Source organism: Gopherus flavomarginatus, chromosome 17 (assembly GCF_025201925.1).
Source record: "Gopherus flavomarginatus isolate rGopFla2 chromosome 17, rGopFla2.mat.asm, whole genome shotgun sequence".
NCBI lineage: Eukaryota > Metazoa > Chordata > Testudines > Testudinidae > Gopherus > Gopherus flavomarginatus.
In genome coordinates, this window is record NC_066633.1 from 23,189,715 (window position 1) to 23,215,750 (window position 26,036).

General features: G+C 51.7%; 1 protein-coding gene across 4 annotated transcripts; it reads left to right on the forward strand.

Moving 5' to 3' along the window:
* The first annotated feature begins 3,011 nt into the window (after window positions 1–3,011).
* On the forward strand, window positions 3,012–25,625 carry FBXW5 (F-box and WD repeat domain containing 5). Of its 4 annotated transcripts, none has more exons than XM_050926508.1 (9): window positions 3,012–3,131; window positions 4,802–5,019; window positions 9,174–9,331; window positions 11,306–11,480; window positions 13,415–13,563; window positions 15,862–16,351; window positions 21,243–21,390; window positions 22,633–22,845; window positions 23,569–25,625. In XM_050926508.1, the coding sequence occupies exons 2-9, from the start codon at window positions 4,827–4,829 to the stop codon at window positions 23,813–23,815; spliced, it is 1,773 nt and encodes a 590-aa protein (XP_050782465.1). In that variant the 5' UTR covers window positions 3,012–3,131; window positions 4,802–4,826; the 3' UTR covers window positions 23,816–25,625. The 4 variants fall into 4 exon arrangements, with proteins under 4 accessions (XP_050782465.1, XP_050782466.1, XP_050782468.1 ...); XM_050926509.1 differs by having other exon boundaries at window positions 3,012–3,120; XM_050926510.1 differs by lacking the exon at window positions 3,012–3,131 and adding an exon at window positions 7,193–7,350 and having other exon boundaries at window positions 4,926–5,019.
* The last annotated feature ends 411 nt before the right edge of the window (window positions 25,626–26,036 follow it).

The following is a 26,036-nucleotide window of genomic DNA, read 5'->3' on the forward strand; positions in this document are numbered from 1 at the left end:
CATGCCTTGCCGGTGTGGACGGGAAGTGAGCTAGGGCGCCTGGGGCTCCTTTATTGCGTACTAACTCGCAAGTGTAACCAAGCCTTAAGAATAGACAGATCACTACATGCTGTCACTTTTAGGCTCTAGATGGTTACTCATTTGTGTGTATGTTAGGTTGCTTTAACTTGTAAATGACACTTATTCCTTTCTCCTAGGTAATAAATCTTTAGACAGTTTATTACACGATTGGCTACAGGTGTTGTTTTTGGTGTAAAATGTACAGTACCAACTGATCTGGAGTAAGCGACTGGCCTCTTGGGACTGGAAGCAACCTGAACGTGATGTGATTTTTAGGTGACGATTTATCACTAAATCCAGATTGTCTGGGTAGCAAGATAGATAGGAGAGTCTAAGGCAGTGATCCCCAAACTGTGGGGCACACACCCCTAGGGAGGCATGAAGAAATGTTGGTGGGGGGGACTGCACAGCAGGGCCAGGGCCAGGGCCAGCCCCCACAGGAGGTGGGGAGAGACCATCACACTTCCAGCCTCACTTCTCTCCTCCAATCCCATTCAGCCCTGAGTCCTGATGCGCCTCCAGGCCCAGCTCCACCCTCATTCCCTCTCTGACCCCAGCCACAGCTCCACTCCATCCCTCACTCTGCCCTCAGCATTCCCCCTCCACCCTCAGACCAGCTCCACCTCTAGCCCCAGCTCCTCTCCCATCCCCAATTCTGCCCCAGCTCCGCTGCTGAGGAAGCCTTGGCTGTGCAGTGTGTGTGTGTGCGCACGCACACGCAGACAGTTTCTGTTATTGACATGTGGGGGGCACGATTGAAAAAGTTTGAGCACCACTGGCCTGAGGGGACTGTCTGTGACTCATGGTAAGACTTTTGCCCAAGAACTTTCCTAAATAATAACACCTAGCTCTTAGACAGTGCTTTTCATCAGCACAGCTCAAAGCATTTGACAAACTATTTTTTCCATAATCTCTGTGGCATCCAAGACATTTTGAATAATTTTTTTTGTTGTATCAGGCATAGCCCAAGATCCACAGAAGATCTGTAACATGCCCTGCCATTGGGGTTGTTTTAAGGGCTGTGATAACTCTCCACATTTTCACAAAGAACTCCAGATCAATAGAGTTACACATAATTAATAAAGCACATTGAGTAGACATTGGTCTGGAGACTTTATGAAGCATTTCCAAGATTCTTTCCAGAGTGTCTGGCTGATGAATCTTACCCACATGCTCAGGGTTTAACTGATCACCATATTTGGGGTTGGGAAGGAATTTTCCTCCAGGGTAGATTGGCAGAGGCCCTGTGGGTTTTTCACCTTCCTCTGCAGTGTGGGGCACGAGTCACTTGCTGGAAGATTCTTGGCATCTTGAAGTCTTTAAACCATGATTTGAAGACTTCAGTGGCTCAGATATAGGAATGGGTAGGTGAGATTCTGTGGTCTGGAATGTGCAGGAGGTCAGACTAGATGATCATAATGGTCCCTTCTGACCTTAGAGTCTATGAAGTTCAGTATTATTATCTCCATTTTACACATGGGGAAACTGAGGCACAGAGCAGTTAAAGTGACTTGTACAAGGTCACCCAGCAGGCCAGTGGTACCTGCTCTATAGGCAGGAATAGACCCCAGCTCACCTGAGTTGCACCTGAATGCGCTATCCACTCACCGCCTCTCAGGGCAGGTGCTAACCATTGCCTTTAGCGCTCCAGTCATGCTGAGCTTCCCATCAGGTTTCAGTGATATCAGCTGGGTCACACGCAGGAGCAGTTCCAATTCCCCGGGCCCCAAGCAGCGGGGTCCAGCCAGGGGAAGAATTTCTTCTCAGCTCGCCCCTGGGGTCTTCATTTTGCTCTTGACACCCTGATTCTGTGTAAAATGCTGCGCCTCTGTGTCCCCCTCCCCGCTCCCCTTTGGCGGTTAGTTTAATGCCCAGGTTCTAATTTGCATACTTTTAATTCCTGTGCAGAGATTAGGGTGACCACATCGCAAATATGAAAAATCAGGAAGGGGTGGGGGGGTAATAGGAGCCCATATAAAAAAAGGCCCCAAATATCAGGACGGTCCCTACAAAAGCAGGACATCTGGTCACCGCAGCATAGATGCCACCTGTGCACCAACGGGCCGAGCCGAGCCGAGCCGGGCCGGGCGGGGGTCGCTCAGCTCAGAGCCCGAGCCCGAGCCCGAGCCCGAGCCCAGCCCAGCCCAGCCCAGCCCAGCCCAGCTCAGCTCTCTGCTCCCAGTCCCGGCCCTGCGGGAGACACACACACGTGAGTGCCTCCGCGTATGGACGATGCTGGGCTCCATTAGTCAGGCCTGGGCAGGACGGGGCTCGGGGATGGACCAATCCGGCCTGGGGGCGTGGCTGCGGGCCATAGAGAGGGGCTAGAGTGGCTCGGCCAGAGCGGAAGCGAGGAGCGGCGGGCCGGAAGCCGGCGGCGTGGGCGGAGCTGGGGCCGGGTGGCCGTGGAGCTGAGCTGAGGTGAGGTGAGGGGGCTGCTTGTTGGGGGCTGGGCTCTCTCCCGCCCTAGAGGCGGGGTGGGGGCGGGAGAGGAGCCCCCCCCCGGTGGTGGTCCCCAGCCTGCCTCTGACAGGAGCGTCCCCTGCCCCGCCCTGTGCCCCGGTGCGCAGCTGCCAGACGCTACGTGCCCGTCCGGTGCGTCCAGCAGCCGGCGGAGCCGGGAGCCGGCCGCGAGCAGCAGGCGCGGGGCCTGGGAGAGTCTGTCGGTAAAGGGATCCCAGTGGGAGTGGGAGCTCGGCCTCTGGCCTCCCTAGCCCGCTTCTCTGTAGTGGGCAATGCCAAGGCACGTACCCACTTGTGCCAGTGGGGCCGGGGGAGCCCCACTGTAGGCAAGGTTCTAGCAGCTTGGGGCATTTTCATCCCGATCTTAATTAAACCTCTATGTGGAAACACAGTTCCCTAGTGGAAAGATGGTCTCTGGGGCTCCTTGTCCCAAGGCCATGCAGTCTGCATGTGGGGTCATTATCTTATCATGTCCATCTTTCTATATGCAGCCATCCAGACCCATGACCAGTGCTCTCCTGGCGACATGCACAGAAGAAGATGAGGTTTTGCTAAGAACGACCGCAATTCCAAGCTTCTGAAGGGTTGTTGCTAACTGTGAGTCAAAGGTATATATGCTGTTTAACCTGTTGCTCCAGATTACAGAAAGTTCTCAATTGGCTGCAGCCTTCTACAGTCCATATTATTGTCTTTGAAATCCCTCTTTGCTTTTTCATCTTAATGGACTGGAGCTGGAACATTGTCAAGTGGCTGTAGCAGAATAGTTTTGTTACTAATTTATTGTATGGCATTAGCCAAGTCACTGCTGTGTGCCTCCATTTCTTCAACTGTAAAATGGACATCATAATAATACCTGTCTCACAGGAGTTGGGTGAGAATTAATGAATGTTCATAAAGGTCTTTGGGATCCCAAGATGAAAGGTGCTATAGTCATGTGCACTGTTATTAAAGGATAGTGTGGTGTTAATGCAGATAATTGAAAGACTCGGGGCTAAATCCTTCTCCCACTGAATTCAGTGGAAGCAGGATCAGGCCGTAATGTGAAGAAGCAGCAGCAGATTCTGGCTGCATGTGAGTACCCTCATTGAAGTCACAGTCCACCATGGGCTATCAGCACTGTTTGAACCTGGAACCTTCAGCACCAAAGCTTAGATATCTACCTCCTAAGTTAAAGGACTAGGTCCTTTAATTGTCAGCAGTAGTAGGCTGTGCCTCTTCTCTGGATCACTCCCAGAGCGAGAGAGACAGCCTACTTTACAAATGTGTTATAGATTAGGACAGCTCAGATGCTGCTGGGGAGTAGAGTTCTGGTCTGTTTAGGTGCCAGTTCTATAATAGTCTCTGTCTTGAGCCAATAGCAGGGGTTGAAACCCAAAATATAGACCTTTAGCCTCCCTGAGCAGGATATATAACAAGATTGTAAAGTGACAAGGTGGGTGAGTAATTGGTCTTATTGGACCAATTTCTGTTGGTGAGAGAAAGAGAAGCTTTTGAGCCACACAGAGCTGCTCTTATGGTCGCTCTCACCAACAGAAGTTGGTCCAGTAAAAGATATTACCTCACCCACTTTGTCTCGCTAATATTCTGGGCCAACATGGCTACAACTACGCTCCATAAAAGTTTGTAAAGTACCCTGCATTATCTCCACCACCCAGAGTGTAGCTGCTGCCTGCTGCCCCCAGCTAATAGATCTTGTTTTTTAGCTGAAGTACTAGAAGCTGTGCTTTTGTACTGAAAGTCCCAGGATCAAAGGCTGCTGACCGCTTGTGTTGGGAGTCACTCTATGTGCATAATAAAGATGGCCCGCATGTGAGCACTTGTAGTACTGGGGCCTCTGTTTGTAGTGGCTGATCTTCCACATGTGAACAATTTCATAGTAAATGTTAGTGTCTCTCTTGGTACTATGGAGCTTTAAAGAATTGCTACATTAAAAAATAAAAGTAGAAAATTCATTAAAAAGCCGTTTCTGTTTGGGGACAAAAAAATAGAAGAAAATCATTAAGGATAAAGTCAAAGGGAATTTAAAAAAATACACAGCACACCACCAAATGTTGTTATGGTACAAACGCCAGTGACTGGTAATGTGAATTTTAGAAATCTCACTTTCCCTATGTGTGTGTTTGCTGCTGCCTGTAAAAAGCTGCTGTTCCTTCCCTCTATGACTCCAAATAAGTTTGCTCAGAGAGGAGAACCTTGCTACTCTGCATGCCCCCAAACTGGGAAGTTGCTACCTTCTGTGATGAGCAGGCACCAACTTCCCCCTTGTGTTTATTTTCAGAGCCCTTTGGTGACAGAATGACAGTATGGATATTGGGGATAGTCCCCTTCTCCCAGACAGCATCCTCTATGAGATTTTCCTGTACCTGGACCACGTAGATGTGCTCTCAGTGGGGTTGGTGTGTCGGCAATGGCATGCGGTGGCCCGGGATGAGTTCCTGTGGAAGGAGCTGTTCTATAGATACTACAGGGTCTCTCGGGAAGTGCCACGGCACCCAGGTCTGGTATTTTTAACTATGTTTAGTAAGTTATCAATTTTGCGCTGTTGAAAAGGGCTGGGTTAGCTGACTGTTAGACCATAGTCCTGTTAATACCCAAAACAGGAACAGCATTGGCGGCAGCAGCACAGGATTTCCTCCATGCAGCCCTGCCAGTGTGCCCTACTCTGACCTGTAGGGACCCCACCTCTGACTGATGGTATTCTATAAGGGCCCATCCCTGGAGAGCTAAGCACGAAGATGTGTGAGGGACATGCAGTTCCCAGTGGATTATTTAATCCTTGGCCTCTTGGACAGGTCAGATGTGATGTGGGGCATTGGTCCATGTTCCCTGGACTGAAATCTCTAGTTCATGTCACATCAGCCATCACATAGTGACTTAGAGGGGAAAGGGTCTATTGCCCATCAGGCCCTGTTGAAAATCGCGAAATATCATTTGCTGAAAATTCAGTTTTCTCCCCCCCCCGTCTAAAATTTAAAGATTATTTTTTTTAAACCCTTCTGCAGATTGACAGTTTCTTACAGTACTTAGATCAGGCTGCTGAGTGATTATTGTCCCTTTAAGAAGGGCATAAGCAGGTACAATGAATCTTGTGTTTATGATGGTGGCGTATTATCCACTTTTAAATGTGGGTCTCACTTGGTCTTGTACCTGAACATCTTCAATCACTGGTTGAGGACTGGCCAAGGAAGACAACAGTGCTTCTTAACCATGGGTCACCAGGTCATGTTCCTAGTCTAGAAAGACCCTTGTTGCTGAGAGGACTCAGGGACTGGGCACTGCCAACATTCATACTAGTCCCAGATTGGAGGTTCGGGCTTTATTATGACTCTGCAGAACTCTGCCCCCCACCATGTGAACTGTATAGCAGCCATGTGCTCGTCCTCCAGTTCCAGTCCCACGGAAAAGAGTGGGAAATCGAGAGGGTGCAGAGGCAGAGAATGCCTGACTTTCCAGCTGAGTGAGGCAGAAGAGTCATCCTGCAGCCTTTAGGATGTGTAGCTCCAGCATGGGGCTGCTGCCTGTTTTCTGAACCCTGAAGGTTTTCTGTGTCACCGTAGACGCTCGGATAACTGGCTTTTAGCTGTAACCAGAATAAGTAAATCCAAAATGAAAATGTGTTTAACATTTGCGGGTTAGTTTTGTTTGACTTGTGCATGTGCTTCTCTAATTCCTGTTTACTCTGTGACCAGAACTGGCAGACCTGTGTGTTAGATGCTATTAGGTCATTTGAGCCATTAGTGCAGTAGAGTAAGTCCAGGAATTTGGTTGGGTACTTCCCCAGCTCTGCTGGCAGGGGGCTGAAAACAAAGAGCTGGAGCACTTGGTGCACTGGCCTGTGCTGCTCTCCCCATGTGAAATACCTGTGACAAGAGGCTGATATTAAAGGCTACCGCCAACAAAATGAATGGCTGAACTGGAGTTGCAAAGAGATCATCCACTCCTAGGGGACTGATGGAAAGGAGCAGAGCCCCCTGGTCTGGTCAGAAGGTATGTCTGCCCGTGTCAAGCTGCCCCTGTTGAGAAGGGGCTACAATATCAGGGTTCCAGTTCAAACCTAGGGAGAAACATCATATCTGTAGGCTCAGTAAATGGGCTCCAGGGGCTGCCGTGATTAGGAGGTTAGTGGAATGGCCAGATCAGAGCTGTGACCCATCTAGCGCACTCTTCTGTCGAGCAGGGGCCAGTGCTGGATACAACAAAGGAAGGTGGAAGACTCCCTTAATGGATGGTTGTGGAATATGCTGCTCATCGGTTTCTTTCTAGCCCTCAGTTAGTGTCTGCCTTATACCCTGCAGCAGGAGAGTTGATCTCCCTAACTTTTGAGCTCCTATCTGACATAACTATGGAGGTTCTCATTACCTATGTAAATGTCAACTCCTTCTCTGGATCCTTGGCCTTGTCAGTCCTCAAACTGGAACTCACTGCCACAAATTATGCATTTTTATAAAAAAAAAATCTTTCTTTGGAGTCTTAAGCTTGTGACCGTTCATTTTCACTAAATGTCCCCAGGTTCTTATATTGTGAGAGGTCCTGATGTATTTTTGTGTACCTGTCGCATCTCCTCTCTAAATTAAACAGGTTCTGTTGTTCTCAATCCCACTTCGTATAGAAGCCTCTTCAGACCACAGATCGTTTCTGGACCTCTCATATTTTCTCTCATTGTTGACAGAGGGAACAGAGCGGAACTCTATGTTTCAGATGAGGGTCTCCAATTAATGTATATACCTGCCACAACAGTAGAACAATGGAACAGATGCCTAGGGAAGTCATGGAAGCTCCTTGACTAGAGGTTTTCAAAAGGAGGCTGGAGCCATCTACCCTGGATGGGTTAGACACAACAAATCCTGTGTGTTGGCAGGGGGTTAGACTAGCTTCCCAGACTACTGTCCCCCTGGCAAGAGTCTGATTTGTCTTGCAACCCCCAAGTTTCACCCCACTTAAAATCGACTTGCTTTCAAAATCAGACCCAAAAATACGAAAGTGTCACAGCCACATTATTACTGAAACATTGCTGACTTCTCATTTTTACCATATAATTATAAAATAAACCCATTGGAATATAAATATTGTACTTATATTTCAGTGTATATAGAGCAGTATAAATAAGACCTATGAAATTTTAGTGCGTACTTGGCTAGTGCTTTTTATGTAGGCTGTTGTAAAACTGGGCAAATATCTAGATGAGTTGGTGTATCCCCTGGAAGACCTCTTCATAACCCCGGGGTAAATGTACCCTTGGTTGAGAACCACTGGACTAGATGACCCTTGCGGTCCCTTCTAATTCTGTGGTGGTGTAATAGTCTCACTAATGTTTATCCCATTCCTTATGCATCCTAACATCTGGTTTGCACTTAACCTCTGCTCAGGGCTCAGAAGTAGGCATTCATTGGGCTCTCCATGGTGATACCCTATATCTCACTGTGTGGCTTAGAACCCACCAATGTTTCTGAGTTAAAATCCTTCCAGTAGACGTTTCCTTGTACAGTAACTCCTCACTTAATGTTGTAGTTATGTTCCTGAAACAATGTTAAATGAATCCAATTGTTCCATAAGATTTGATGTAAATGCGTGGGGTTAAGTTCCAAGGAAATTTTTGGGGGACAGACAAAAGAGATTATACTGTACAGTAGGGGTCCCCAACACGGTGCCCGTGGGCATCCAAGTGCGCCCACGTACTGGCCGGCGGATGAGCATCCGCTAAAATGCCGCCAAAATTCGGCAGCATTTCGGCGGCGACACCTTTGGATGACGCTGCTTGCCACCGACAAACAGCATCATCCAGAGGCATTGCTGCTAAATTTGTCGGCAGTTTTTCAGCAGATGCTCGTCTGCTGCCACGATCGTCTGGCACCAGATGAAAAAGGTTGGGGACCACTGCTGTACAGTACTGTACTGTGGTTGGGAAGTGCCCCTGGCTTACCCCACACAGGCACAGCCCGCTGCAGGCAAGGATGCTACGAAGCACCTTTGCAGCAGCAGCGGCAGCTTCCCCGGAGAACAGGCTTGGATTTTGCTGGGAATGCTCCAGGCCCACCTCTTCTCACCTCCACTCCACCTTGTCTCCGGAGCACACCACGTCTCCCCCCTATCCCCCTTGCCCAAGTCCTAAGCGCCACCAAACAGCTGTTTAGCAGCGCTTAGGATTTTCTGGGAGGGAGGGAGAGGAGTGGAGACGCAGCGCTTCCCTGCTCTTCCCCCTCCCTCCCAGAAAGTGCTAAGCGCCGCCAAGTTTGGTGGCGGGGCAAGCACTGGGAGGGAGGGGGAGAATGTGGAGAAGCGGAACTTGTACAATGCTCCCTTGTAAGGTCGCTGCTCGTCCACAGAATCTTACAAGCAGGCAGCCAAACGATGTTATAAGGGAGCACTGCACAACTTTAAGCGAGCATGTTCTCTAATTGAGCAGGGGCATTACATTGAAATAACACTAAGTGGGACAATGCTCAATGAGGAGTTACTGTATTTATTAAGCTGCTCAGAGCAAATCTGATTACCAGTGGCTGCGGCTGTGGCAGCCTTGTCTATCCTTGGGCTCCTGCCATTGCGAATGCTAGTGAGAAATGTTAAGTCCCTGCTGTAGACAAGTCATGTGGCTTTATGGCTTGCACCCGTGCTGAGCTTTGACTCCTCTCTCCTCTCTGTATGTGCTGTAGCTGCTGTTTCCTGGTACGAGGACTTCCAGAGGCTCTACGACACCATCCCCTGTGTTGAAGTGCAAACCCTGACGGAGCACAATGACCAGGTCTTACACCTTAGCTTCTCCCACACAGGCTACCTGTTTGCATCCTGCTCCAAGGACTGCACAGTTAAGGTAAAGGGCATGCAGCTGTTGTTCTAAGGGGTAAATTCACTCATCTAGGCTGGCCACATTCAGACTCCAGCTGTGAAACTCTTCCGTTGAGCTTTGATACGCTGCCCCTCTCTGGTTAGTGCTGTCAGGAGCTGGGGGGAGGAGTTTTGGGGCTGAAATGTCTTAATACAGAAAGCAGAGAAGGATTGATGAGCCGGTTGGGCGCATCTGAGTTTGTGGGGCTTCGGGCCATCTGAGCCTCTCAATCTGGCCCTTCGAGTGGCTGGTTATCACTGAGACTTCTGGGACCCCTTTTGCTTCCTTTGCAGGGCTTAGTGCATGGCATGGCTCTCGTCGGTGCATAGAAATCAAGGCGGCGGAGCAGGGTTGTGGGCAGGTTGCACAGTGATGAAGGTTTGGCTGGGGAAGTGGGAGTTGGAGGTAGCTTTGCAAAGCAATCTCTGGACGCATAGACCGTAAGGCCAGAAGGGACCATCATGATCGTCTAGTCTGACCCCTGCTCATCACAGGCCACAGACCCTTCCCCACCCACTCCTGTAGCAGACCCCTTGCCTAATTCCCTCACTGAGATTTCTAACATAAGTCCCAAGCCATGTGCTGTCACCCCAGCGTGGGCAGTGATTGGGCAGGGACTAGGAAAGCAGGAAGGGGACCCAGGAAACAAGTAGTGTGTCAGGGCTCCTGACTCTGCTACTGACTTGCTGTCCCCTAGGAGGAGTCATGTCCCCTCCCTGTGCCTCATCTAGGGGCTCCTGAGTAACGTCTGCACGTTGGCTGGGTTCACTTGGCCCTGACCTGGGGAAAGCTGGCTGGGTGCAGCAGGGTCCAGCCTGACAGCTGAGGTGGCCAGTGGCGATGGGGAGGTTGGAAAGTGGACTAAGTTAAGGCCAGGTGTCCCTACCTAGACACCAGCTCCACAGCCAGGGCCCAGGAGAGTCCTGTCAGACTGCAATGACTTCTGCTAGAATAGCCTGAAGGGCCTGTGGCCCAGCTCCAATCCCACTCGCATTGCACTGGGGCCCAGTGCACTCAGAAAGGAAGATGGTCACAGGTCCCTCCCCCAGCCAGTGACCAGTGTTCCCTCTGTCCGCATGCGGAATGTACTTTGTTATGGGCAGGGTCATGTCACACATCACCTTCATATTGGTGCCCATAACAAAATTCATGTGCTGGGGGTGTGGCTGAGGGATTTGGTGTATGGGAGGGGGCTCAGGGCTGGGGCAGAAGGTTGGGCGGGGGGTGTCGGGGAGGGGGTCAGACTCTAGGCTGGGGATGAGGGGTTTGGGTGTAGGAGGGGGCTCAGGGCTGAAGCAGAGGGTTGGGAAGGGGGGGTGGGCATGGGGGTGGGGCTGGGGATGAGGGGTTTGGCGTGCAGGCTGCCCTGGGGCTGCAGTGGGAAAAGAGGACTCCCCCCAGCCCTCCCTAGCTGCAGCAGCCCGGGACCAGGGGAGAGGCAGTTCTTCCTGGCCACAGCAGCTTCAGTGGGGCTGGCCCGGGCTAAGGGAGGGGCTCCTTTCCTCCGTCCACGGCAAGTCCGCGACAGGCCCACACTGGGATGGGGCCCCTTTCCCCGCCGCAGCCCTGAGCCCCTGCGTGTGGCTTACTGCTAGGCTGCGCAGTTTAGAGGGAACTTGGGATATGACTCTAAAATGAACCAGGAGACAGAACTGAGCTTTCAGAGGCACAACTGTCCTGGGTGCTGCAGAGCACCAGCCCTCTGAGGCTGAGGGAATGACAAGGGCAGTGGACTGATTGGGGCCCAATTCATCAAAGATCTTCATAGCAGTGACTACAGATCCTCTGGTTCCCTTCTGAATGGCTTTCTGGCAGCAAGGCTGGGGTTAGCACGTCTCCAGCCATTTGCTCCTGTGCCTCCGGACTGGTGCTCTGCAAATCCAGGTCACCTAATGACAGATGCTCTGAGTGAAACTGTCCAGGTTTCTTAACAGCCTGCCCTGTCCCCTTTGTCCTCAGATCTGGAACAACGAGCTGGCCATTTCCCTGCTCCACAGCTCCAACATGAGGCTGTACAACTGGAGCTACACCCAGTTCTCTCAGTTCAACTCGGATGACACCCTCCTCCTGGTGTCAGGGGTCTTTGTGGGGCCTCGTAACTCCTCGTCAGGAGAGATAGCCGTCATTAGCCTGGGTAATGCTCGTTTCAGCTTGGCTCTGCCTTGGTGTGAGTGTGGAACTGGCTGGATGGCCGCAGATTCAAATTGGCCTAGGAAAGCTGAAGGTGACAGGACGGAGGGGCTGTGACTTGGCCTATGCCTAGGAAAGGGACTTGATGGGGTTTTCATGTCCCTCTTTAAAAGGGGCTTTTGGCAGACTGTAATTGCCACAGTCAGGCAGCAGGAGAGCAGGTAGCTCAGTCATGAGGCCACCCCATCTCCCAGCTCTGCCCATAGCCCCTGACTCACAAGACCATTAACTGGTCTGTTCCTGTCATCACACGCAGCTTTGCTCATGCACGTCCCTCCTGGCCTAGATTGCCCTCTGCTGCTCCAATCCTGGGTCCCTACTAATCTTGAGTCACAGTATCTCCTGCTATCTCTATCCTGGGTTCCCTACCCAACTGGAGGCTTCTTATAGGGATGGATTGGCTCAAAACCTGTGGGCCCTGTTTCAGTCGACAGTGGTGCTCACCACGTCGAGAAAGAGACAGCCCCTATATGACCTAGGGGAATATCTAGCTGCTAGTGCAGTGGTTCTCATACTTCTGTACTGGTGACCCCTTTCACACAGGGTGACCCCTTTCACACAGCAAGCCTCTGAGTGTGACCCTCCTTATAAATTAAAAACTCATTTTTTTCTATATTTAACACCATCATAAATGCTGGAGGCAAAGCAGGGTTTGGGGTGGAGGCTGACAGCTCATGACCCCCCCATGTAATAACCTTGTGACCTCCTGAGGGTCCCGACCCCCAGTTTGAGAACCCCTGACCTAGCACCACTGAAAGGCAGTGTGTGTTGGGAATCCACACTGATCATAATCTGTAAGAGCGCCCATCCATATTTAGATCCACACTGTGTTAGGATATAGATATTCAGGCCTGTCTGCAAAGGCCTATACTTCAAGAATGTAGGTGTATTCTTATCACTTAGCTAGTTATAGAGGTATAGAAGAGAGAATTAAAGATCACTGTCTGTGTAATGGCCTTCTATTACGGTGACAGGCTAAGGCCTTCAGCTAAGATGTAGTTAGGCAGCCATAAGCTGGGAAGTGTATGGTCACGTCCTCACATTCCAAACTAGTCACATTGAAATAAGGTGCTATTGGACTATTAGGAATACAATCCTGCCCTGATATTCCTGTCGCCTCCAGAGAAAGGGAAGAGCCTAGAAGATGTAAAAGGAAACTTAGTTTGATCGCATCCTGTCTGGCAAGAACTCACTTATCAATAGACACAGCTGGAGAACCCATATGTCTGTATAGATGTAGTTGTGAAATCCTCACTTCTGTATTGTTTTGTATGTTTGTTTGCATGGTCTCTGTCTGGTTCTGTAATTGTATCTGTCTGCTGTATAATTAATTTTGTTGGGTGTAAACCAATGAAGGTGGTGGAATAGATTAAATAACCATGTTACAGTATATTAGGATTGGTTAGTTAAATTTCAGAACAATGAGGAATAGCTAAGCAAAACACAGGTTTTACTATATAATCTGCAGTCAATCAGAAAGTGGAGGGGGAATGGGAACAGGGACTGAGGATGGGGGAATTGGGATCATGTTTTGCTAAAGGGTGAATGGGAACGGGGACAGGGACACAGGCAAGGCTCTGTGGTGTCAGAACCGGGAAGGGGGACACTGAGGAAGGAAACTGGAATCATGCTTGCTGGAAGTTCACCCCAATAAACATCGAATTGTTTGCGCCTTTGGACTTGGGGTCTTGTTGCTCTCCGTTCATGTGAGAAGGACCAGGGAAGTAGGAGGGTGAAGGAATAAGACCCCTAACACACTGCTGCAGGGATCAGCTGGGCCTCTGGCTTGAATCCCTATCCCATGGGTCCTGTCTCCTGCTTCACTGAGCTCCTTTCTATGGAGCTGTATTATCCTTCCCCCTTTCTCCTTCCCTCCAGATAACTTCACGCTCCTCTCCAGGGTGAGGAACAAACCCTATGATGTGTTTGGCTGCTGGCTGAATGAAACCAACTTGATTTCTGGCAACCTGCACCGAATTGGGAACATCACCTCCTGCTCTGTGCTGTGGCTGAACAATGCCTTCCAGGTGCGTCCCAGGGCCAAGCTTCTCCAAGCTCTGGGTTGTTTAATAGCCTGGACAGCTCCCATCAGCTGGGTCTGGGGTGTGAGACACTGACTCTAGGGGTAGCTCTAGGTATTTTGCCACCTCAAGCACAGCAGGCAGGCTGCCTTCGGTGGCTTGCCTGCGGGAGGTCCCCGGTCCCGCGGATTCGGCGGCACGCCTGCGGAAGGTCCGCTGAAGCCACGGGACCAGCAGACACACTGCAGGCATGCCGCCGAAGGCAACCTGCCTGCCACCCTCGCAGCGACTGGCAGAGTACCCCCCGTGGCTTGCCACCCCAGGCATGCACTTGGCGTACTGGTGCCTGGAGCTGCCCCTGACTCGCTGACGTCACTGCTGAGGCCTTAGAGAACCCTGGGCACTGCCAGTGGTTGAGGAACGGAGCAGTCTCCCACCATCATGCCTCCTGTAGTGGGAGTTGGGGTCATTCTGGGAGCAAATACCGTGATAGCATGAACATGGGAGAAGGTTAAGAGGGATGGAGAGCTTAGCCTTGTAGTAGAGTTGGCTCAAGGTGGCCCTTCAGTAGCCCTCTGCCTCTCTGGCACAGCACCCATTGCAGTGGGCACTTCCCATGTGGCTCTGTGCTGTCTGCTCCCATGCACTCATGTCGTGTTCATGGGGATGGAGACTGGAGCCCAGCCCAGGGGCTCATTCTGGAAGGGACCAGAGGATGAGCCATGGTGAGCAGGTGGGTTAAGAGTCATTGGATGCCTTGATGGCTCCTGTGAGAGCTGGGTGCCTGGGGCTGCTGGAGTCTGTCACCCATCAGGGATGGTCTGAACAGTATTTGGTCCTGCCATGAGGGCAGGGGACTGGACTTGATGACCTCTCGAGGTCCCTTCCAGTCCTAGAGTCTGTGAATCAATATCTGGGTGCTTGGCCTTATGGGACACGGGTGCTCGCTGGACAGGGAATTAATATGGCCACAGATGGGCCAAGAATCCTCCTTGCTAAAGGAAATGAGGGAAGTGAATGTCATGTGACATGTTGGAGGAAGTGCCGTCTCGCAATTTACAGCTGCCAATGAGGTGGATCCGAGCACTGTCATGGGCTCGCTGTGATCTGTGGAATTCACTTACCCACTGTGCCTCAGTTTCCTCCTTGGTGAGATAGGGAGAACAGCCCCTCCCCCCTGGATAGGCAGGTTGAGCTCAGTCTGCTTGTTGCGCTTTGAGATCCTCATTTGTACAGCTCTCCTGACTGAGCCTTACTGCAGCAGGCACTGCTATTGGCAGGGGTTCTCCATAGCAGATGGGAGCATTGTTATGTTTGCCACTTGTGCCCCTTCCCCTCAGTTCTTCAGGCTCACGCACGCTCTGTTCCGTCTGCCACTTCTTGCATGAGTTGCTACAGACTGCCCCAGAGAAGGTGGACAAACGCTGCCTGGCAGCCCGTCGCTGTCTTGCTGCTGGCCCCGGCAGCCCTATAGGATGAGAATAGCTCCTTCAGCTTTCCCTGGGTGCTCTGAAACCTCAGTCTTTATTATACAAGCACCAGGGATCGCTCAGTGCTGAGCAAACGCTGAACTATTAACCCTCGCAGCCCCTGAGAGGTAAGGATTTAATTCCCCCATTTTACAGATGGGCGGGGGGGGAGGGGGGAAATGAAGCCTGGATGTTGAGTTGCCCAAGTTGTGAGCCAGCAATAGACCTGCAAGTCCTTTCTCTACCCATTAACTTGTTCTCCCTTTTTAGTGCTGCTGGCAATTTGCATGTCCAAAGAAGTGGAGCACTCATGTCCCTGGCAGCCTGTGTCAGTGCAGATTGCGAGAGGGAGTAGCTGCAGTGAAACCCTCCCAAAGGAAGGAAATGGAGAAACAAACTCTACTAGTACATTGGTGCCTGTTTTTCCGCTCCTAGAATGGCCAGGCAGCTGAACCTGTGGTCAGGATGGAAACTGTTTGTTAGGACGCACAGTGTCAGCTAGAGCAGTAAAGCAGAAAACACTGGGTTCTGTTCCCAGCTTTGCTGCTGCCTGGTTGTTACCCTGCGTAAGTCACTGCCCCTCTATGCCTCAGTTTCCCCACCTGTAAGATGGGACCTGCTGTACTGGCCCATCTCCAGAGGCTCCATTCACCGCCACTTGTGAAGTGCTTTGACAGCCTCTGTTGAAAGACCCTAAAGGGCACTGTGCCTTTTAGAGAGGGCTTGGGGCGCCTGTGACGTCTGTTGTAGAAGTGATCCTGAGCCCTCCCGTGCTCTTTGGTATATTTGGTCACAGCGAGAAGGCACCTGCTCACTCTCTCCCTTCTCTTCACAGGGGATAGAGTCTGAGAATGTGAACGTAGTGAAGAGACTGTTCAAAATCCAGAACTTGAACGCCAGCACCATCCGGACAGTGATGGTGGCAGACTGCAGCCGCTACGATGCCCCGGACCTGCTCCTGGACTACAAGGAGCAGCTGGCGGCTGCTGCTGCTCCCTACCAGGTCTTTGATCTTGGCAGTGACAGTGAGGAAGAGGAGGCGAAGCCCAAGCAGAAAGTGATGGCAGAGCCAGTGGCGCAGGCATCGCCAGACAGTGGGAGCGGGACAGCAGAGGACGGGCTGCAGCAGTTCCTGGACGACATCCTCGAAGGCCGTGTGATGCCCGTCATGAGTGAGAGTGAGCTGGAGACGAAGGTGGCAGAGCTGCTTGCCAGGAACAGGACTAAACCGCCTGAGCTGAACCAACTCCCCACAGAGGCCAGTAACAAGAAGAAATACTTGATCTTCACCACAGGATGCCTCACCTACTCTCCACACCAGATAGGTAAGTGGCAGAGTTCTGCCTTGCTCTGGCTCCTGCTGGCTCTGACTCGCAGCGGGCTGAGGGACAAGGACTGGCCACTTACAGTAAGTGAGCAGAGGCTCTAGTCACCTCCTAGCACGGTGGCTTTCTGCCAGGTGCCTGCTGGAGCCAAGGTTTCAAAACCACTTCCCTTATAACCCCTTCCAAAAATGCTTCCCACCAGGCTGTATTTTTCCAGGCTTGGTCTCTGCCCAGAGGTGAAACTTTCTAGGAAGTTTGTGCAAAATCCCATCAGCTGTTTTTGAGATTAAAAAAAATTCAACTTCCTAGATTTTTTTTTAAAGTAAAAAATCTAGCCACCGCTTTATTTAGTTACAACGAGAGGGGAATGCCTGGGGTTGAGATGTAAATCTCGGCATGGCCATGGGCCTGGCTGAGGGCTCGAGCCATTGCTGGGTTTAGGACCTCTGAGTGCCTGCAAGCTGCATACCAAACATGCACAGCAGATGTGTTTGTGGTGTGTGTGTTGTATTTTTTTCTTTCTTTGGCACTTAACTGGTTGCACCTGCAGTGTTTTATCTGGGAGCTCTTGGCAATCCTGACACCTCCCCATGGCGCTGATTTGGCTTGTTTGGAGATCTCACTGAGACTCGGAGCAGGGTTGGAAGAGGATCAGCTCAGATCTGAGTGCTCTGACCTCCAGCCCATTAGGGCTTTGCACATTCAGCCAATGCTCACTTGAAAGCATTCCCATGCACAGCGCTCTCTAAAGTGTTACGTCTCGAACCCCACTTTTAAGTGGTCTAATTGTAGAAGGTTCAGTGGTTCCCAGCCCCTGCCTCATTCCCTCGCTGAAATGGAGCCACGGCCACTGGCTGGTGGCTGATTGCCGCAGGCCTAGGTGACAGCCTCTTTGGAAGGGGGGTTTCCCTCCACGTTTCCATCCCCCACGCTGGAGCCTTTAGTGGGAAGAGTCCTGTGGTTCTAGGGCAAATGCTCGAGCTGTGAGGAGTGTCCCCACCAGGAAGGGGAGGGGGGACAGCTGATCCTCCCCTCACCCACCCCCCAGCTTCTTTTCGAGAGGTTCCTAAGAAACAGCTCAAGGCCAGGGAGGAACCAACAACCTCTAGTACAAGCAGAAGGGGAGGGAGGGGAAGCTGCTCTCCCTGCTCTGCATCTGTTGTGAAGCCACCAGGGTGAAGCGAACTTTGCATCTTCCTGGTTCCTTCCCCTGCCTGCATTCCCCAATGCAGCCTCCATCCCCTGCTGCTGCTGGCTCTCTTGGCTCTGATCTGATTTTACCACCTGCCTGAGCCAGAGGGGAAGGTTTTCCAGGTTTTAAGGTTGTAGAAAACAGTTAAGATGAGCCATGTGGGAAATAATCTTTGATCATATAATTGAAGCCTGACTCCTCCTGCATGGTATACACAAGGGGCAGAGTTACGGTCGTGTGTCCAACCCTAGCTTTGGCATTTTGTGACTTGTCCTGTGCACTGTAATACTGCAATAATGTAGATCTAGCACATCCATCTCTCGGTACCACCGCAAATTATGTGCGGCCCTTGGGCTCCTGTAAAGCTGCCAGTACAGCCCTCTATGGGACAAAGTTTTGGTGCCTTTGAATTCAAGGGATTTCTTAACTTGGAACTATTGTCCAAAGCAGAGAGAGTGATCCTATACCAGGGCAAACCACCAGCTTCTTCCTCTCCCAGTGGCAGTCATCACAGGACGTTCGCTGATAGGTTTGTGTGTAGAACAGGCCCCCTGCATCGGCTCTCTGCCCCAAGGACTTGGTATTTCAATTTGCTCGCTGCATGCTTGGACCACACCACTCCGATGAATTGGGTGCACTGTCGAAAGTCCGACTTGCCCCACTGGTGCTTTATTGACTCACGTGAGACCAGCGTTCAGTCCTGCTACTAAAGGTCTCGACTTCGTTCATCTGACTCTGGAAGGTGCTTTGGTAGCTGTCCTTTGCGCCCATGCTGAGGATCTCTGCCAGACCTAGGTTTGAATCCGGGAAATGAGCTCCTTAGTCTAATATGCAAATGAAACCCCTCACAGGAGCCTCTCCTTTTCCTAGTGAGGTCCAGGCAGAGTTGTGACCCAGGGCCCTTGTTACAGGCACTCACCTGTGTCTCATTTGGGCTGCTAGGATGGATTTCCCCAGCCACCTTCCAGATGGGGTCGGAAAGCTGGAATTCAGCTGTCATGGTGCTGGGCTCATTTGGTAAAACATCCCTCAGAGAAGATAGGTGTGACCGGGGTCCTAGTGGGGGCCAGCTATGGTCACTCAATTAGGATGACCCCAAAGAATGGGGCAGATAGACCCCAAAAACCTGGTGGATATTCCAATACCTAGATTCACCAACCAGCATAAAACAGCTTCTTTATTACCTCACTGGTTACTCAGGAGTCCAAACTACGCAGTTCCCTTCAAGTGATCCAGTCTCAGGCCTCCAGCCAGGCACCCACGTCAAATATGATTAAAATTTCTGTAAATCGTATTTCCTCCTATAAAAGAAAAGGTTCTACCAATCTCAAAGGATCGGACACATCACCTCCCAGGTTAATGGATGTTTCAGATCTTACCCAAATACACACTACAGCCAATTCTGATTAACTGAACTAAAATGTATTAAAAAACAAAAGGGAGAGAGTGTGTGGTTCAAAGATCAATACACATCCAGACGAGTTCATTTCCTTGAGGTGCAGATTCACAGCAGAGATGGTGACCTTTGCGGTTGCAAAGAGTTCTTTCAGAAATAGTTCATAGGTTATAGGCCAATGTCCAAATATCATAGTCAGGGCATACCAGCATAACTGGGACCTCAGTCTTGCGGCTCACACTTCCCCTGATGAAGCCTAAGCAGATCTGAGATGACAGAATCTGGACCCAAGGATCTTTTATACAATTTCATGTCTTTTGACAAGCTGGCATTCAAAAGGTAATTAGCATGACTTTGAAGGAGGTCCATCACTTAGCCATAGAATTAACATCAGGCAATTTGCTTGTTCCTCCACCATTCACAGTACACTTCAAAGAGAGATGAATATCGAGATATCCCATGTTCACAGTTCATTTAAATGCTAGGATGCCCGTTTGACCTCTGAATGATCAGAATACGGCATAGGCAGGGACTGTTGATTACGTTGTCGACTCTACTCATACATATGTAAATAGACAAACATCTCCCCACATGTCTTATGAGGGTTATTTATTTTGCAGGATGTTGAACCCCTTCTAGCTATGTGTCACAACAGGCCTTTCATGTGACTCTTGTCCTGCCCACAGGCTGATGCACTGTGGGCACAATCATTGAGGTCTTGTAAATTGCCTTGATCAGCATATGAAAGTCACCAGGAACAACCAGTGTCCCTTCATTTAAATAATAACAGTAATGCCAGTTCTTAAAGCACTTTTTCATCAGCAGATCTCAAAGCACTTTACACGCCAGCTCGGTATCATCCCCATGAGGAGTGAACTGTAAACATGGCCTGAAAAGGCTAACAAGTGGGCCACTTTCACACTTCTATGCTTCTCTACACTTTAAAGCACAGCTCTAGCGCTTCATTGAAGATGCTGCCTGTGCCGACAGGAGGAGTTCTCCCATCCGCTCCCTGAGAGGTGGTAACTGTGTTGACAGCTCTAGGTTGATGGGAAAATTCTCCAGTGTGAAGTGTAACTGTCGCTCAGGGATGGGGATTTTTCACGCCCCGAAGCAGTGTAGTTACACCTATCTACTTGTCTAGTGTAGACCGGGCCTCTACCTCTGGAAGGCCTGAAGTGTGTGTCACTGAGAACTAGTGGAGGGGGAGTCGAGTGGGATCGTCCCAGGACTGATCCAGCTTGGAGGACTCAGAGCTGTGGCTAGGGAGCTCTCTGCAAGTTACTGAAGGGGTTGGTGCGAGGTCCTTAGCACAGAGCTGCTCTCTCAACAGTGAGTTTAAAAAAGGTGCAAACCAGACATCTGACTACACCCCCTCCCCCAACTCGGTCTCCTCTGCATACAGGGACCCATCCTGCTATATTTGCCTTTGCAGGACGCCTCTGAGGAATCTGTCACCAATGACTAAGGTTAAGATTCTGTTATAGGTATTTTTAGTAAAAGTCTGAGACAGGTGTGAGCAATAAACATGCACAGAAGGCTGCATCCTGTCCCTGACTCTTACTAAAAATACGCTTCGGGGGGACTGACAGTCAGAGCGCTGCCAGGGGCTGAACTCCGGCAGCTGCTCCAGCCCCACCACTGCTCCTGCGGCAAGAGATGACGGCCGCTGCTCCAGCCCCACGGGTGGATCCAGCCCGGGCCGCAGCTCCAGCAGACAGCCCGCCAGCCAGCAGCTCTGCCCCTCCCAGGACCAGCTGATGCTGTGCAAGAAGTCACAGAGGTCCTGGAAAGTAACAGAATCCGTGACCTCCATGACAGAAATGTACCTTACAACTGAGCTAATTGTTCCTAGGCAGCAGGGAAGGGACCTTCTCTCAAGCCTGCATCAGGAAACCACCCCTGGTCCCGCCTGAAAGGAGGTGTTTTGTGTTTGCTTTGGGAATTGCTCTGGCTGTAAACAGCGGGAGTGAAGGGCCTAAACATCCCCCTCCTGGCTGCAAACCTCACTGGAAGGGCACAGATGCTGCTTTGGGCTGATGCCACAGGAATAGCCAGCAGAGGAGAGTGCCAAGGGACTGGTGACCTGTACTGTGCCATGACTCGGTCAGCACCCGAGCCAGGGTCCCCCGTGTGGGTTCCTCTCTCCTCGCAGCTTGTAATAAGGTTTTGGAGAGACGCTCTGCAGCGAGCTCCCCCGGCTCCAGTCCTTTCACTATTGCATGTTACCGACGACTCGGGCAGCAGCAGCCCCCTCTTGCATAGCGGACTAATCCCCCTTCCTGCCTCCCTTTCCCCTGAAGGGATTAAGCAGATCTTGCCTCATCAGATGACGACTGCTGGACCAGTGCTTGGGGAGGAGAGACGTTCAGATGAGTTCTTTGATTCGCTGGATCATGTCATTGACATCCACGGTCACATTATTGGAATGGGTCTTTCTCCTGATCACAGGTGGGTGAGGCAGGACGCGAGGCACAGCAGAGTGGAGGGTCTGCCATGGGGATGGGGCCACTGGCACTGGACTCCTGGCTGCCAGCTGATCACTTTAAGAATAGTTAGTGTGTGTGGGGGGGGTGGGGTTTCCAGAGCTTGGTGACTCATTTGAGACGAGCACAGGGATTGACCCCTGCCTCCATGGACTCATTAATAGGTGTACACAGGCCCTTGGTGTTTGAGATCCCTTCTCCCGACCTCTGCCACAAAGCAAATTGCATGGAACTTGGTGTGCCCGTTAGCAGGGTGATAAGCCGTGTTGGCCCTGCTGGGGTCTAACCCAGGTGCTGTAAACCATCAGCTATGGCACTGTGCAGAGGAGTCCCTCCACGCCCTGTGGTCAGGCTCAGCACGCGGGAGCTGCTCCATGCCAGGGGCTGCAATAATGGGGCATTGGACCCTGAGGCTGTTTCGGAGCGTAAATGGCTCTTGCGTGTAACCATGGTGATGCTTTGCTCGTGCCCAGAGTTGATCTGGGGTCAGGAAGGAATTCCACACTCAAGCATGTGGGGGAGAGAGTTGAGAGGACTCTCCATTAGCTCAGCTGGGTGTAGCCTTCATGACCTGTCCGCTAGTGCAGGGACCTGGGGAGCTTGGGCTTTCCTTTTGTCTTGTGTGTGTGCATCACCATGTGGGGATTTCCTGTGCTCTTCAGACTCGTGAGGCCTGAAGCCCACAGATGGCGGGGAGGGGCACTTGGTTTAGCCCCCACCAGCGAAGAGGTGGCCAGGAGTCTTGGCTGGAAGGGATAGAAATGGAATTGGGGACCAGCCAGATGCTGATTCTAGTAACTGCATGTAAGAGCTGCCTAAGGAGATGTGGGTTTCCCATATGTGTGCTCTGGCTCTGTAGCTGGGCCAGGCCATCTGAGTGGCTGGCTTGGATTGGAGTTTCCCAGCAGCAAAGGCCCCTTGTTAGGCACTTGGGGGGTTCCTACTTGCAGAACTGAGCAGGGATGGAAATGGCTTAATTGAAATCTTAAAAATAATTCATGTAAACGGGCTGTTTCCAAAACTCCAGCCTGCCCCTTCTTCTCCAGAGTGTGTAACTCAGACACCATGGCTCGGAGCTGTGCTGGAGAGCCGGGCAGTGAAACCAACCGGTGCGCCAGCACAGTCACAGCTGAGAGGTTTTCTAGACTGGATGGTGATGCTGACAGAAGTGACCCAGCAGTGTAACCTCTCCCTTCCTGGCCCCTAGGTACCTGTATGTGAACAGCCGGTCCTGGCCGCGGGACTGTGTGATCTCTGATCCCATGCAGCCACCCCCCATTGCAGAGGAGATTGACCTGCATGTGTTTGATCTGAAGACCATGAAGGAGGTGAAGCGAGCTCTCCGCTCGCACCGGGCCTACACTCCCAACGATGAATGTTTCTTCATCTTCCTTGATGTCAGCAGGGATTTCGTAGCCAGGTGCCCTGTGGGCCTGTCTCTCTTGGCCGCAAAGCTGGTGGGATGAGAGGGGAGAGAAGCCCAGTGTTCCCGACCCCTGTACTATGCTACTTAGACCCCTGGGTTTGTTGAGTTGGAGCTAGGTGTGGGTTGGAGATTCTGCAGCACAGGCCCATCCTCGGAGGCGCTCAGAGGGCGATTCCTGCAGCAGCATGACGTACCTGAAACCCTGTAGGCTTTTACCGAATGGGATGACTGGCAACCACTAGGCTAGCACAGTCAGTATGTTATGCTGCCCCCCCTTTCCCCTCGGGCTCTTGATTTGACAGTGCAGGACTGGGTGAGGGAGCTCTGGAAGGTGGTATCGGGGGAGGAGATAGTCCAGGCTTCTGGTGGTTTGGGATTGTGGAAGAAGGAGCATGTTGATGGGTCAGTTAACTTTGAACCCTAAAGACGACACTGGTGAGTGCCCATTGAACTGAGTAGCACCATTCCCTCCAGCACTAGTGCCCACTCAGACAAACACCCCTGCATCAGTGCCCCTTGGCTCTTTCTGGGAAAGGTTTTTCTCACAGCTGTGAGGACTGGACACAAACTGGGCCAGTATTTTGGGTGTAACCCCAGGCCTTATGGGAGAGGCACCTGTTTCCTCCATACATTTGTGAGGCTTTGGGGGAAGCAGGGTTAGGGCCCCTTTCCCTCTGGCTGGGCTGGGTTCTCACTGGTGTCTTCTGTTCCATGCAGTGGGGCAGAGGATCATCATGGCTACATCTGGGACCGGCACTACAATATCTGCCTGGCCAAGCTGCAGCATGACGACGTGGTCAACTCCGTGGCATTCAGCCCCATTGAGCAGGAACTGCTCCTGACGGCCAGTGATGACACCACCATCAAAGTGTGGCGCTCCCCACGCACTGTGCGCATCCACCATGCCAGGAAACCGAAGCCCCGCAAGCTGCTTTTCTCCTGGCTCATGAACCAGCAGAGCTGAACCAAGGCACCTGTTTGTGCTGCTGCCTCACTCCAGCCACACCCTCTATTGTGCTTTGGACAGTGGGAGCATTGATGGAGAGGAGCTGTGGGCACAAGGCCCTGGAAGGATCCTACCCCAAGAGAGAACCTTGCACTCCCACCAATGGCTCGCATCTGACAGAACTGTTACAGTCAGACTGCCCCCACTGTCGCTGCAGCCTGTGAGTTGGGTCACTGCAGGGCAAACTCCCCCTCCACATCACAGGTGCTGCTAGTCAGTCACGCTACTTGCAGCCAAGCTTTGGTCACTAATCAGCACAGACTGTGGCGGTTCATTTTCTTCGTGAGCTGGGGGTCTAGCCTCAGAGCTGCTGGCTCAAAGGGGAGTGTCGCAGCACTGCTCTTGTCATGACAGGGCTGTTTTATCGCTGTCTGTCTGTCTGTCCCATGCAGGAGGCGCTGACAGTGTTACTGGTCACCCTCCTCCCATCTCCTGCAGCCAGGTCTTGAATGCAGACCGGCGAGCGAGGAGACTTTCCAGAGAGGCTCTTGCTCAAAAGTGCAAAGCATTAGGGCACTGGTGCTGGCTTGGCAGTCTGCTGATGGCAGCTAGCAACTTTCTGCCCCACAGCTCCACCTTGGGCCTACCAGAGCCCTTTGGACTGCAGCCAGCTCAAGGCAAGCCTCTGTTGCTGCTTTCCATTAGCTGTGAGCCTGTGCACCTCCACCACTGGCTTCCACACGGGTACGTGGAGAGCTGGGGAGTCACATAGGATGGGCCTTGGTGAGCTGCTAACTAACATTAAGATGCTCCAGTTGCATTGCTAATGGTGGTGTTTTCCAGGCAATCCACTGCAGTGGGAACCTCAGCTTTGTGGTCACCCCTGCAATGAGGGCAGCTTATGGGCCATGAGAATCTGAGTCCAGCTGTCACGGCATGAGCCACAAACTCTTTGGTATTTGCTCTGCAGGACAGCAGGCGGCTACGCCATCCCAGCTGATGTCTGAGTTGCTCACTAACTGCCACCTGGATGAGAACTGTCCAAGTGCTCTTTCACTGTGGGTGACTTCTCCCTGCGGTGCTACTGGCCTCCCCCAGCGCCTTTAAGTTCTCATCTAAGGAGTCAGTCTTTTCTGTGCTCTGTCATGCTGCACTCTTCGTCTCACTCAAGGCTCCTGGAGCTGGGGGTGATGAGGCAGCCTGTGGAAGCCAAAACTGATGGGGGGGCTTCTAAAGCCTACAGCGGGAGATGAGAGGAAAATGTCTCACTTCCAGTAGCTGGCCCTGGGTCAGAGCTGATCCCTCTTTAAGAACTAGTCTTTGTCTCTGAAAGCATTGGCCCTAGGATTTTAACTTGGTGTTTTGAACTAGGATCCTACATCCATAGGCCTGGATTTCTGAGGTGCTGGTAACCTGCAGCTCCCAGTGACGTCAAGCTGCAGGTGCTCAGCAGCTTTGAAAATAGCAGGCTGGAATTTTTAGGCCTCTGACTTTGGAAGCAGTGGCTCCAGTCTGTAAAACAGAGAGGCGGCTGGGGAGGAAGAGGGTTGTATACTTGTTAGTTGCCTGTACACTCTGCTCAGGCAGAGGCACAAGTCAAACTAAATGGTGCTTCTGCTGCTTTCTGTTAGCCCTCTGGGCTGCAGCTTTCTGTGCTGCATGGCCATGCAGGGTTTTAATTCCTCTTAGGGAGGCTGGCAAGATTCATAGTGTTGCTACCCTCCCCCAGCAGCACACTCCAGAGAGCAGGGACGTTTTGTTTGCAAATGGTTCGGAAGACATGGATGCTTCCCATGGAGCTGTTTGATCATTAAAGAAACTAAATTCACTCACCCTGAGTGGGGATTTTTTAAATAGCTCTGCTTGTGAACCCTTTTCCTGCTCGCTGGCGTTAGGCTTAACGCACAGTGCCCCAGCCAGCTCCGGCCTGCCTGGGCACGGCCAGGCCCTGAGGGCAGCAAGGAGCTTTCTCTTGTTCAAACATTCTGTTCCTCGCTACAGCACTGAGTAAAGGGCCTGCTCTGCTGTGGCCGCAGTGTGGCTTTCTGCTACCCGGGGTTCGAGCTAGTAGCATCAAATTCCCTCATCTCTCAATGAGGTGCAAGCCCAAAACAACCCCCTCTAGCCTAGAGGCAGTGCGCTAGCTGGGTCTGTCCTTGGGATCCAGAAGGGACGGCAGCATTGCACTGCTGAGTGGGGCAGTGCCTGGAAAAAAAGACCCTCCTGACCACCCCCTTCC